Raw genomic sequence first — 14,891 nt, forward strand, 5'->3', positions numbered from 1 at the left:
CATGTCTCTAGACGAAGTCTGATCACTTTTTCAGCTTTTTAAACAGTTGCTGAATGGGGTAATGCTGACTTTCATAGGTTCAGTGCTCTAATTCTGAGTCTCAGGTGTCATATAAATACCTGGAGTTTCAAGAAATGACCAGGTTATATACAAACAGCTCAATATCTCAGAATTTAGAAGTATCAGTTACAACTACTAAATATATATGACTGCTGTAAGAGTTTATAATCTAGGAACCTTTACAGTAGGCCCCAACCTGATAATCTATGCTCTCAACTTCAATTCTCTGAGTTTGTATATTATAGTTAGTACATATAAGTGAGGCATGATAATATTTGCCTTTTTGTTCCTGACATTTCATTCAACATACAGTCCTTAAGGTTCATTCACCTGGTTGCATGCCTCACAGCTTCATTCTTTCCTGCAGCTGCTCAGTAGTCCATTGTATGTGAACAGCTCAGTTCCCCCTTCCATTTCTCAGTAGTTGTACCCTTAGGCCACCTCCACCCATTTACTGCTAACACTGCTGTTCTGGACACTCTTTATACAAGAATCATAACTTTGAAGTAATTCTTACAAGAACTCATCCATATTTCTAGTGTGAGTCAGTGGGACACATAGGTCTATACAACGCCTTTCAATCTTGTTCACCTTCAATATGGTAATATTACTTCTAGACCCACTAGAGAACCACCTTCACTACTACCTATTCCCTTACATTGGAGTTCAACCTCATTAGCTAATAGTCCACCCATCTCTTGTCTCTTATGATGTCTTTACATTTAAAGTCTATTTTGTCTGATATTAGTATAGCTACTACTCTTTTCTTTTGGTTACAACTTGTATGGAAAATCTTTTTCCATCCTTTCACTTTCAATCTATTTGTATCCTTGTGTCTAAAATGAGTCTCTTGCAAGCAGCATATAGCTGGATTATGTTTCTTAATCCAAACTGCCAATCTGTATCTTTTAATTGGTAAATTTAGTCCGTTAACATTCAGTTATTAATGAAAAGGCATTTCTTGATTCTACCATCTTATGTTTTTTTATTTTATTTGTCAGATCTATATATTCTTTTCCCTCTTATTCTTTGTATTCTTTAAATCATCCTTAGTGGTACACTTCAATTCTGTGCCCTCCTCCAGACCTCCCTCTCTTGTCTTTTTTTTTCATCTGGCAGAACTCCTTTTAGTATTTCTTATAGGGCTGGTCTCTTGTTGACAAATTCTTTCAGGATCTCTTTGTCTGTGAAAGCTTTAATCTGTCCCTCAATTTTAAAGGACAGTTTGGCTGGGTACAGAATTCTTGGCTGGAAGTCTTTCTCTTTCAGGATCTTGAATATATCATAGCACACTGTCTTCTCGCCTCCAGGGTGCTAGTTGAGTAGTCTGAACTTAGTCTTATCTGACTTTCCTTGTATGTAGTAGATTGTTTTTCTCTTGCCACTTTCAGGATTTTCTGCTTCTCTTCAACAATTGACAGACTGATTAGTATGTGCCTTGGGGAAGGCCTATTTGGATTTATTCTGTTTGGAGTTCTTTGGGTTTCTTTGACTTGTATTTTATGTCCTTTAGAAGGGTTGGGAAGTTTTCCCCCATTATATCTTCAACTATTCTTCCTAGACTTTTACTCCTCTCTTCTCGTTTTGGGACACCAATGATTTTTATATTTTTATATTTGTGCACTGTGTTTTGTCCCTGACTTCCCATTGAGTTTTTTTCCATTTTTTTCCCATTTGCTGTTTTGAGTCTTCGAAGTCTTCTATATCACTTATTCTTTCTTTGTCTCTTCAAATCTAGTGTTGTATGCCTCTAGTATGTTTCTTATTTGGTCAACAGAGTCTTTAATCTCTGTGATTTCTGCTCTTTTTCTATTTATTCTTTCAAATTCCTCTTTGTGCTCTTCTGCTGTCTTCTTGATCTCCTTTCTGTCATTTGCTATCCCACTTGTTTTATTAAGTAGAGTTGTATGAACATCTTTGATTAGTTCCAATGCCTGTGTCTCTTCTGGTGTTTTAATTTGGCCATCAGGCAGGACTATATCTGTCTGCATTGTGACATGCTTAGTGATCTTCTGCTATCTTTGTGGCATGTAAATATCTTGATTGATTTACTCTGGGAGTTGATTTTTTTCAGTAGTCTAAGGCCTTATGTTTGTGAGATGATTGTACAGCAGGGAGCAGGGCATGGGGTGGAGCATTCAGTGCGATGATGTGTTTCAGGGCAGGTATAGGCGCAGGTTGGAGATGTTACGCTGATGCTTGTGAACATGGGTACCCAGTGGCCAGGGAGGATGTTGTTGTGCGGGTGCACTGTTCTGGAGGGCATAATCCTGGTGTGCACTGGTCTAAGGCACAGGGCCCTTTGTGCGCATGCATAGAGCTGTGGCAGCAGGTCAGCGTTATGCCTTCATGGATTGGGGGCAGAAGTGACCAGGCTGTGCAGGTTGGCACTTTCTCAGAGCTGGGAAGTGAGGCTGAGGCCTGTGTGCATGCATGGTTCTAGGACTGCTGTAAGATGCAGTTCCCAGAGCTGAATGACATGACTGGGGGCCTGTGTACATGCACACATCTGGAAGTGCGGTGAATGGATGGGCTGAGCTCTGGGAGGGCAGGGTGAGGCTGTGTGACATTGTGGGCAGGGGGCCAGGGTAGCCTAGGTATAGAGGTTAGTGCCCACAGCCCTTAGGTGCTGGCAACAGCCTGCAGGGAACAGGGAGGGGCTGGTAGTGCTATGGAGGGGTGCAGGAGATGTGGGTTGGGCTGCACTTGGGTTGGGGGTGGGGGCGCTTGGAGTGTGGGGAATGGGAGCGGGTGACGGGGTTCAGGTGCATGGAGTGTGGGGTGAGTTGCCAGTCACAACTGCACCCGTGAGGGTAGCACACCCAAGGAATATGGCCTGGCTGACTTCTAGTCCTGTGTATCTGTCTGTGTACTCCCGCAGGCTCCGTGCCTCCATGCCAGGCTCCAGCTTTCTGCGTCTCAGTTCCTCAGCCTCTGCAACCAAGGCTGCCCTGTGTGGTGCAGAAGGCTCCTCCAGGTCAGCCACACTTCCAAATTCCTGTCTCAGTCGCCCTCCTGTCCCTTCTCTAACTTTTCCTTGGAGCAGAGCCAATCTCAAGCTGCTCTAGTCAGCCACCTTCCTGGAAGTCCTCCCTCTGTTCATTTTTAAACAATTTTATTCACATGTCATACAATCCAACCTAAGCAAATATACATGCCTTCGACACCATGATCTATATGGAGACATTTCCCCCCCCATAGAATTCATACCCCTCCCCCATGCCCCCCACTTGACATTTAGTTTTGGCATAATGCCAAACATTCAGTGGAAGCATATTACAATGTTACTGTTGACTATAGACCCTAGCTTGCATTGATTGTACCTTTTCCTGTATACCATCCATTTTCAACACTTCACAATGTTGACATTCATTTGTTCTCCCTCATGTAAAATATTTTTTATATTTGTACATTTAATCACCATCATTGCATAGGAACATTTTTTTAAAAGTCTTTGTCTGGTATGTTCCAAATCTAGTCCTCCTCCTCATTGGTGGTTTCTAATACCTTAATCTTCTCCTTTGCCTGGATCATTGCTTCCTGGTTTTTTTTTTTTGTAATTTTTTTTTGTTGAAACCCAGACATTTTGAATTTTAAAGTATAATCACTGGGATTTAGACTCTCTGGTGTCTGTTCTTTAAGCTTGTATCCAGCTAGTGTTGTGTTAGAGCTTTCTGTGAATGCCTAGCACTAACACACACAAAGAAGGAAAATAAAACACCTTTTGAAGTCTTTGCAGATTCACCTGTGTGAGTGTTCTCCTTCAGGGTTTATTTTATATAGTGAATTTAGAGAATAGCCCCAGACCAAAGCATAGGATCCTCCCTGATCCTTTCGGAGCATGTATCTTGTTTTAGGCATGTGGGAGTGGCCCTAGGGGTTCCTCCATTTACATGGTTCTGAATATCCCGTCTCCCTTAAGGAATAGTTTTCTCGCTGTCCTGGGCACTGTACTATATGTCCTATAGCCAGCAATTCTTTACCCAGGCCGTATGAGTTGATGGCTCTCCCACAAGATTTTAGGGAGAGCGCTGTAAACTGTCTTTTACATTCAGGGCAAATTCTAAGACAGTTAATCCCTCAGGCTACCACCACCAGACAGATTGAGCCAGACATCTCAGTATGTTCACAAGGATTACTCTGTTCCCTCTAGAACTGGCACCAGGAATCTATCTGTACTGGTAGTGTGGGCTGACACGGTGAGGGGTTGGGGCAAGAGCTAGCCAGGACACCCCAGGAGCCTATTGCCTTTAAGTGACCTTTTTTTTGATTCAGTGCTTGCCTTGTTATTGTAGTCCTTTAACAGTTTTCTTGAGCTTTGAGAAATATGTTTCTGCTAGTTCTTGCTGGTTGTTGGAAACTTCTGTTGGGGATGGAGCCGTAGAGCATCTCACTCTGCCATCTTGACCAGGGCAGGCAGAGCTAGTGTTTTTTGTAATGCAATTTTACTGAGATATATTCACATACCCTATAATCATCCCAAGTGTACAGTCAGTGGTTCACAGTATCATGATACAGTTGTACATTCATCACCACAATCAATTTTTTTTGAGTGCTATATGGCGGGAGTTACATTTCATTCTTTTTTCATGTGAGTATCCTGTTATTGTATCACCATTTGCTGAATTGGTTTTTGTTTGGTTTTTGTTTGTTTGCTTGTTTGTTTTGTTTTGGGGAAGTGCATGGACTAGGAATCAAACCTGGGTCTCCCGCATGGTGCGTGTGAATTCTACCACTGAATTACCCTTACATCCCCACAATCAGTTTTTGAACATTTTCATTACTCCAAAAAAAAAATACAAGTAAGAATAAAAATAAAAAGAACACCTAAAACATCCCATGACCGTATCCCCCTGATTATTTATTTATTTTGGAATTTATTTTCTCACCCATCTGTCCATACCCTGAGTAAAAGGAGTGTCAGTCACAGGCTTTTTGTAATCTCATAGCAATACCATGAAAGCTATACAGTTTTACAGTCATCTTCAAAAATCAAGGCTGCTAAATTACAATAGATTCAGGTATTTCCCTCTGGCTATTAGAATACACAAAAAACTGAAAAGGGATATCTATATAATACATAAGAATAACCTCCAGAATGACCTCTCAACTCTATTTGAAATCTCTCAGCCACTGAAACTTAATAGTTTCATTTCTCTTCCCCCTTTGGTGCAATCCCGCAATGAGAGGGCCAGTCTCATCCCCGGGAGTCATGTCCCATGTTGCCAAGGAGATCTGTACCCCTGGGAGTCATGTCCCACGTAGGGGGGAGGGCAGTAAGTTCATCTGCCGAATTGGCTTAGAGAGTGGCCACATTTGAGCAACAAAAGAGGTTCTCTGGGGGTGACTCACAGACATAATTATAAGTAGGCTTAGCTTCTTCTTTGTAGGAATACATTTCATAAGGTCAAGTCCCAAGGTCGAGATCTTGGCCTATTGAATTGGGAGTCCCCAATGCTTGTGAGAATATCAGAAATTCTCCAGGTGGGTAAGTTTAACATTTCCACATTTTCCCCCAGTCCCTCAAGGGGACTGCAAATACTTCTTGATTTACTGCCCAGATTACTCTGGGATATATCAGGGCATCACACAAACCTGGATAAACCAACAAAATCTCATATCTTACTCAAGATTCCATGTACTTATGATGTCAACTAAATTGATCATACAAATTAAATTAAGTAATGTACTACCCAAAATATAAATTTTGCACCAAATAAACATCTCTCCCTTTGATCTCACATAGAAGTTGGGGTTTTAAACAGTCAATATCATCCTTTACTGTTTAGCTTGATTTGTCTTAGTCCTAACTATAAAAACTTCATTTATATCTCTAGTTGAAGTCTGACCTCTTTTTCAGCTTTTTAAACACTTGCTCTATGGGGTAATGCTGACTTTCATAGCTATAAAACTCAAGCTCTGAGTCTCAGGTATCACAGAGATACCCAAAGTTCTAGGGAACGACCAGGTTATACACAAAGAGTCAGCATCTTAGAATTTAGAAATAACAGTTACAACCCTGGAATAGATGTGATTGCTGTAAGAGCTTACAGTCTAGGAACCTTTACAGTAAGCCTTCTCCTAATAACCTATGCTCTCAAATTCAATTCTCTAAAGTTTTCACATTATAGTCAGTCCATATTAGTAAGGTGTTATAATGTTTGTCTTTTTATTTCTGGCTTATTTCCCTCAACATTCTGTCTTCAAGTTTCATTCACTTAGTTGCATGTCTCACGACTGCATTCCTTCTTGCAGTCACCCAGTATTCCATTGTATACACCACAGTTTGCCTTTCCTTTTATCAGTGTACCCTTAGGCCACCTGTATCCATTGCAAATCGTGAAGACTGCCACCATAAACACCAGTGTGCAGATGTCCATTCGTGTCCCTGCTTTCAGTTCTTCCAAGTAGATACCTAATAACGGGGTTGCGGGATTATATGGTAATCCTATATTTAGCCTCCTCTGGAGCCATCACACTGCCCTCTGGAGGGGCTGCACCATTCTACTTGCCTACCAACAGTGAATAGGTACATCTCTCTCTCCATGTTTTCTCCAGCACTTGTATCTTTTTCGTTATTTGTCTTTTTAAACATTTTTAATCGTGAAATATAACATATGTACAAAAAAGCAATAAATTCAAAGTACATTGTAACAAGTAGTTATAGAATAGATTTCAGAGTCTGGTACAGGTACAGCTCCACAATTTTAGTTTTTTCCTTTTAGCTGTTCCAAGACACTGGAGACTAAATATCAATATAATGATTCAGCAGTCATACTCGTTTGTTAAATCCTAACTTCTCTGTTATAACTCCTCCTTCTCCTTTGATCTTTCTCCCAATAGTTAGGGGTATTTGGGCTATGCCCATTCTAACTTTTTCTTGTTAGAAAGGGCTGCCAATATTATGAGATAAAGGGATTGAATTAGTTGATGTTCTTGGAGAGGTTGGTCCCTCTAGATTTCAGGACTTATCCGGCCTAGGAACCCATCTGGAGGTTGTAGTTTTCTGGAAAGTAATCATACCGCATGAAACTTCTGTAGAATCTCAGATAGAGCCCTAGGTATTCTTTAGGGTTGACAGGAATGGTTTTGGTTAGGGTTTGGCAAAAATAGCAGTATCTAGCTAAAGCTTGCATTAAGAGTAGCTTCCAGAATAGCCTCTCAACTCTCTTAGCCTCTGATACTTTCTTTTTTTTTTTTTTTTTTGCATGGGCAGGCACCTCTGATTCCTTATTTTATTGCACTTCTTTCCCCCCTTTTGGTCAGGAAGGTATTGTTGATCGCATGGTACCAGGTCCAGGCTCATCCCTGGGATTCATGTTCTCTGTTGCCAGGGAGACTTTCACCCCTGATGCCATATCACACATAGGGGCGAAGGTAATGATTTTATTTGCAGCATTGGGCTTAGAGAAAGAGAGGCCACATGTGAGCAACAAAAGAGGTTTTCTGAAAGTAACTCTTAGGCATAACTATAGGTAGGCTTAGCTTCTCTGATACATAAATAAACTTCACAAGAGCAAGCCCCATCAAGGACTTTGCCAATTTACTTGGGAATCCCTAAAGTTTGAGACAGTGTCAGGTTTCCCTGGTGGAAATTTTTTTTTTAACCTTTGATCATTCTGTTCTACATTTATAATCAGTAATTCACAATAACATCACTTAGTTGCATATTCATCATCATGATCATTTCTTGGAACATTTGCATCTATTCAGAAAAACAAATAAAAAGAAAACAGAAAAAATTTATATATATCATACCTCTTACCTCTCCCTTTCATTGATCACTAGCATTTCAAACTAAATTTATTTTAACATTTGTTCCCCCTATTATTTATTTTTATTCCATATGTTCTACTCGTCTGTTGACAAGGTAGATAAAAGGAGCATCAGACACAAGGTTTTCACAATCACACAGTCACATTGTGAAAGCTATATCATTATACAATCATTTCAAAGAACATGGCTACTGGAACACAGCTCTACATTTTCAGGCAGTTCCCTCCAATCTCTCCAATACATCTTGACTAACAAGGTGATATCTATTTAATGTGTAAGAATAACCTCCAGGATAACCTCTCAACTCTGTCTGGAATCTCTCAGTCATTGACACTTTGTCTCATTTCACTCTTCCCCCTTTTGGTTGAGAAGGTTTTCTCAATCCCTTGATGCTGAGTCTCAGCTCATTCTAGCATTTCTGTCCCACGTTGCCAGGAAGGTCCACACCCCTTGGAGTCATGTCCCATGTAGACAGTGAGGGTGGTGAGTTTGCTTGTTGTGTTAGCTGGAGAGGCCACATCTGAGCAGCAAAAGAGGCTCTCTTGGGGGTGACGCTTAGGCTTAATTTTAAGTAGACTTGACCTAGCCTTTGTGGGGTTAAGTTTCATATGAGCAAACCCCAAGATTGGGGGCTCAGCCTATAGCTTTGGTTATGGTGGTAAAGTTTAATAGTTTCATATTTTTTCTCCTGTCCCTCAAGGGACTTCGCCAGTTCTTTTTAATTATTTGTTCAGAGTTACAAGCCCTTATTCCCATTCTGGGCTCCATGTGTTTGGGTTGCTTAAATGAGCTATCCAGACAGGTTAAGTTCAAGTATGTGCTCCTATAGAAAATTTAGGCATTGGACAAAATAAACCTCTCTTCCTTTGGTCTTATATAGTAGGTGAACTTCTAAAATACAGACAGTACCCCTTGTGCTTGTTTGAAACTGTTATGTACCCGAGAAAAGCCATGTTCTTTAATCATTTTTCAATATTGCTAGGTAGGGGGCAGGCCACGGTGGCGCAGTGGCAGAGTTCTCACCTGCCATGCTGGGGACCCGGGTTCGATTCCCGGTGCCTGCCCATGTAAAAAAAAAATGAATATTGGTAGGTAAAATCTTGTTGATTAAGTTGTTTCCATGGAGATGTGACCCACCCAATTATGGGTGGGACCCACTGATTAGCTGGTTTCCATGGAGATGTGTCTCCACCCATTCAAGGTGGGGTTGATTATTGGTGGAACCATTTTGGAAAAAGCTTCAGTGCTCACACAACCAGAGACCTTTGGAGATGCAGAAGGAAAATGTTCCTGGGGAAGTCCTTTGAAACAAGAAGCCTGGAAAGAAAGCTAGCAGATATTACCATGTACCTTCCCAGCTGACAGAGGTGTTCTGGACCTATCAGCCTTTCTTTTTTTTTTTTTTATTAATTAAAAAAATTAACTAACACAACATTTAGAAATCATTCCATTCTACATATGCAATCAGTAATTCTTAATATCATCACATAGATGTATGATCATCATTTCTTAGTACATATGCATCGATTTAGAAAAAGAAATAGCAAGACAACAGAAAAAGAAATAAAATGATATAGAGAAAAAATAAAAATAAAAATAAAAAATACAAAAATATATAAGAAAAAAACAACTATAGCTCAGATGCAGCTTCATTCAGTGTTTTAACATAATTACATTACAATTAGGTAGTATTGTGCTGTCCATTTTTTTTTTTTTTAGAAATCATACCATTCTACATATGCAATCAGTAATTCTTAACATCATCACATAGATGCATGATCATCATTTCTTAGTACATTTGCATCGGTTTAGAAGAACTAGCAATATAACCGAAAAAGATATAGAATGTTAATATAGAGAAAAAAATAAAAGTAATAATAGTAAGAACAAAACAAAACAAAACAAAACAAAAACCTATAGCTCGGATGCAGCTTCATTCAGTGTTTTAACATGATTACTTTACAATTAGGTATTATTGTGCTGTCCATTTTTGAGCTTTTGTATCTAGTCCTATTGCACAGTCTGTATCCGATCAGCTCCAATTACCCATTATCTTACCATGTTTCTAACTCCTGCTGAACTCTGTTACCAATGACATATTCCAAGTTTATTTTTGAGTGTCGATTCACATCATTGGGACCATACAGTATTTGTCTTTTAGTTTTTGGCTAGACTCACTCAGCATAATGTTCTCTAGGTCAATCCATGTTATTACATGCTTCATAAGTTTATCCTGCCTTAAAGCTGCATAATATTCCATCGTATGTATATACCACAGTTTGTTTAGCCACTCGTCTGTTGATGGACATTTTGGCTGTTTCCATCTCTTTGCAATTGTAAATAACGCTGCTATAAACATTGGTGTGCAAATGTCCGTTTGAGTTTTTGCCCTTAATTCCTTTGAGTAGATTCCCAGCAATGGTATTGCTGGGTCGTATGGCAATTCTATATTCAGCTTTTTGAGGAACCGCCAAACTGCCTTCCACAGTGGTTACACCCTTTGACATTCCCACCAACAGTGGATAAGTGTGCCTCTTTCACCGCATCCTCTCCAGCACTTGTCATTTTCTGTTTTGTTGATAATGGCCATTCTGGTGGGTGTGAGATGATATCTCATTGTGGTTTTGATTTGCATTTCTCTAATGGCCAGGGACATTGAGCATCTCTTCATGTGCCTTTTGGCCATTTGTATTTCCTCCTCTGAGAGGTGTCTATTCAAGTCTTTTTCCCATTTTGTAATTGGGTTGGCTGTCTTTTTGTTGTTGAGTTGAACAATCTCATTATAAATTCTGTATACTAGACCTTTATCTGATATGTCGTTTCCAAATATTGATTCCCATTGTGTAGGCTGTCTTTCTACTTTCTTGATGAAGTTCTTTGATGCACAAAAGTGTTTAATTTTGAGGAGTTCCCATTTATTTATTTCCTTCTTCAGTGCTCTTGCTTTAGGTGTAAGGTCCATAAAACCGCCTCCAATTGTAAGATTCATAAGATATCTCCCTATATTTTCCTCTAATTTTTTTATGGTCTTAGACCTAATGTTTAGGTCTTTGATCCATTTTGAGCTAACTTTTGTGTAGGGAGTGAGATATGGGTCTTCTTTCATTCTTTTGCATATGGATATCCAGTTCTGTAGGCACCATTTATTGAAGAGACTGTTCTGTCCCAGGTGAGTTGGCTTGACTGCCTTATCAAAGATCAAATGTCCATAGATGAGAGGGTCTATATCTGAGCACTCTATTCGATTCCATTGGTCAATATATCTATCTTTATGCCAATACCATGCTGTTTTGACCACTGTGGCTTCATAATATGCCTTAAAGTCAGGCAGTGCAAGACCTCCAGCTTCGTTTTTTTTCCTTAAGATGTTTTTAGCAATTCGGGGCACCCTGCCCTTCCAGATAAATTTGCTTATTGGTTTTTCTAATTCTGAAAAATAAGTTGTTGGGATTTTGATTGGTATTGCATTGAATCTGTAAATCAATTTAGGTAGGATTGACATCTTAACTATATTTAGTCTTCCAATCCATGAACACGGTATGCCCTTCCATCTATTTAGGTCTTCTGTGATTTCTTTAGCAGTTTTTTGTAGTTTTCTTTATATAGGTTTTTTGTCTCTTTAGTTAAATTTATTCCTAGGTATTTTATTCTTTTAGTTGCAATTGTAAATGGGATTCGTTTCTTGATTTCCCCCTCCGCTTGTTCATTGCTAGTGTATAGAAATGCTACAGATTTTTGAATGTTGATCTTGTAACCTGCTACTTTGCTGTACTCATTTATTAGCTCTAGTAGTTTTGCTGTGGATTTTTCCGGGTTTTCGACGTATAGTATCATATCGTCTGCAAACAGTGATAGTTTTACTTCTTCCTTTCCAATTTTGATGCCTTGTATTTCTTTTTCTTGTCTAATTGCTCTGGCTAGAACCTCCAACACAATGTTGAATAATAGTGGTGACAGTGGACATCCTTGTCTTGTTCCTGATCTTAGGGGGAAAGTTTTCAATTTTTCCCCATTGAGGATGATATTAGCTGTGGGTTTTTCATATATTCCCTCTATCATTTTAAGGAAGTTCCCTTGTATTCTTATTGTTTGAAGTGTTTTCAACAGGAGAGGATGTTGAATCTTGTCAAATGCCTTCTCTGCATCAATTGAGATGATCATGTGATTTTTCTGCTTTGATTTGTTGATATGGTGTATTACATTAATTGATTTTCTTATGTTGAACCATCCTTGCATACCTGGGATGAATCCTACTTGGTCATGATGTATAATTCTTTTAATGTGTTGTTGGATACGATTTGCTAGAATTTTATTGAGGATTTTTGCATCTATATTCATTAGAGCGATTAGCCTGTAGTTTTCTTTTTTTGTAATATCTTTGCCTGGTTTTGGTATGAGGGTGATGTTGGCTTCATAGAATGAATTAGGTAGTTTCCCCTCCGCTTCGATTTTTTTGAAGAGTTTGAGGAGAGTTGGTACTAATTCTTTCTGGAATGTTTGATAGAATTCACATGTGAAGCCGTCTGGTCCTGGACTTTTCTTTTTAGGAAGCTTTTGAATGACTGATTCAATTTCTTTACTTGTGATTGGTTTGTTGAGGTCATCTATGTCTTCTTGAGTCAAAGTTGGTTGTTCATGTCTTTCCAGGAACCCGTCCATTTCCTCTAAATTGTTGTATTTATTAGCATAAAGTTGTTCATAGTATCCTGTTATTACCTCCTTTATTTCTGTGAGGTCAGTAGTTATGTCTCCTCTTCCATTTCTGATCTTATTTATTTGCATCCTCTCTCTTCTTCTTTTTGTCAATCTTGCTAAGGGCCCATCAATCTTATTGATTTTCTCATAGAACCAACTTCTGGCCTTATTGATTTTCTCTATTGTTTTCAATTTCATTTATTACTGCTCTGATCTTTGTTATTTCTTTCCTTTTGCTTGCTTTGGGATTAGTTTGCTGTTCTTTCTCCAGTTCTTCCAAATGGATAGTTAATTCCTGAATTTTTGCCTTTTCTTCTTTTCTGATATAGGCATTTAGGGCAATAAATTTCCCTCTTAGCACTGCCTTTGCTGCGTCCCATAAGTTTTGATATGTTGTGTTTTCATTTTCATTCGCCTCGAGGTATTTGCTAATTTCTCTAGCAATTTCTTCTTTGACCCAGTCGTTGTTTAGGAGTGTGTTGTTGAGCCTCCACGTATTTGTGAATTTTCTGGCACTCCGCCTATTATTGATTTCCAACTTCATTCCTTTATGATCCGAGAAAGTGTTGTTTATGATTTCAATCTTTTTAATTTTGTTAAGACTTGCTTTGTGACCCAGCATATGGTCTATCTTTGAGAATGATTCATGAGCACTTGAGAAAAAGGTGTATCCTGCTGTTGTGGGATGTAATGTCCTATAAATGTCTGTTAAGTCTAGCTCATTTATAGTAATATTCAGATTCTCTTTTTCTTTATTGATCCTCTGTCTAGATGTTCTGTCCATTGATGAGAGTGGTGAATTGAAGTCTCCAACTGTTATGGTATATGAGTCTATTTCCCTTTTCAGTGTTTGCAGTGTATTCCTCACGTATTTTTGGGCATTCTGGTTCGGTGCGTAAATATTTATGATTGTTATGTCTTCTTGTTTAATTGTTCCTTTTATTAGTATATAGTGTCCTTCTTTTTCTCTTTTAACTGCTTTACATTTGAAGTCTAATTTGTTGGATATTAGTGTAGCCACTCCTGCTCTTTTCTGGTTGTTATTTGCATGAAATATCTTTTCCCAACCTTTCAGTTTCAACCTATGTTTATCTTTGGGTCTAAGATGTGTTTCCTGTAGACAGCATATAGAAGGATCCTGGTTTTTAATCCTTTCTGCCCATCTATGTCTTTTGATTGGGGAATTCAGTCCATTGACATTTAGTGTTATTACTGTTTGGATAATATTTTCCTCTAACATTTTGCCTTTTGTATTATATATATCATATCTGATTTTCCTTCTTTCTACACTCTTCTCCATACCCCTCTCTTCTGTCTTTTTGTATCTGACTCTAGTGCTCCCTTTAGTATTTCTTGCAGAGCTGGTCTCTTGGTAACAAATTCTCTCAGTGACTTTTTGTCTGAGAATGTTTTAATTTCTCCCTCATTTTTGAAGGACAATTTTGCTGGATATAGGAGTCTTGGTTGGCAGTTTTTCTCTTTTAGTAATTTAAATATATCATCCCACTGTCTTCTAGCTTCCATGGTTTCTGCTGAGAAATCTACACATAGTCTTATTGGGTTTCCCTTGTATGTGATGGATTGTTTTTCTCTCGCTGCTTTCAAGATCCTCTCTTTCTCTTTGACCTCTGACATTCTAACTAGTAAGTGTCTTGGAGAACGCCTATTTGGGTCTAATCTCTTTGGGGTGTGCTGCACTTCTTGGATCTGTAATTTTAGGTCTTTCATAAGAGTTGGGAAATTTTCAGTGATAATTTCTTCCATTAGTTTTTCTCCTCCTTTTCCCTTCTCTTCTCCTTCTGGGACACCCACAACACGTATATTTGTGTGGTTCATATTGTCCTTGAGTTCCCTGATACCCTGTTCAAATTTTTCCATTCTTTTCCCGATAGTTTCTGTTTCTTTTTGGAATTCAGATGTTCCATCCTCCAAATCACTAATTCTATCTTCTGTCTCTTTAAATCTATCATTGTAGGTATCCATTGTTTTTTCCATCTTTTCTACTTTATCCTTCACTTCCATAAGTTCTGTGATTTGTTTTTTCAGTTTTTCTATTTCTTCTTTATGTTCAGCCCATGTCCTCTTCATGTCCTCCCTCAATTTATCGATTTCATTTTTGAAGAGGTTTTCCATTTCTGTTCGTATATTCAGCATTAGTTGTCTCAGCTCTTGTATCTCATTTGAACTATTGGTTTGTTCCTTTGACTGGGCCATATTCTCAATCTTCTGAGCGTGGACAGTTATCTTCTGCTGCTGGCGTCTGGGCATTTAGTCAGATTTCCCTGGGTGTCGGACCCAACAAGGTTGCAAGATTTTTCTGTGAAATCTCTGGGTTCTGTTTTTCTTATCCTGCCCAGTAG

At 38.8% G+C, this 14,891-nt stretch overlaps 1 protein-coding gene across 5 annotated transcripts in view; it reads left to right on the top strand.

Annotated features, from left to right (window-relative positions):
• Nucleotides 1-14,891, top strand: part of PCYT1B (phosphate cytidylyltransferase 1B, choline) — a 159,314-nt gene that overhangs the window by 113,414 nt on the left and 31,009 nt on the right. For 4 of the 5 annotated variants that reach the window (XM_077144971.1, XM_077144970.1, XM_077144972.1 and 1 more), the window contains one exon: nucleotides 2,942-3,037. The exons of the other annotated variant lie outside the window; for it this stretch is intronic. In XM_077144971.1, coding sequence (XP_077001086.1) covers nucleotides 2,942-3,037 — 96 coding nt within the window. The remainder of the gene's footprint in view (nucleotides 1-2,941; nucleotides 3,038-14,891) is intronic. 5 annotated transcript variants of the gene reach the window in all.

Source organism: Tamandua tetradactyla, chromosome X (genome assembly GCF_023851605.1).
Source record: "Tamandua tetradactyla isolate mTamTet1 chromosome X, mTamTet1.pri, whole genome shotgun sequence".
Classification (NCBI taxonomy): domain Eukaryota; kingdom Metazoa; phylum Chordata; class Mammalia; order Pilosa; family Myrmecophagidae; genus Tamandua; species Tamandua tetradactyla.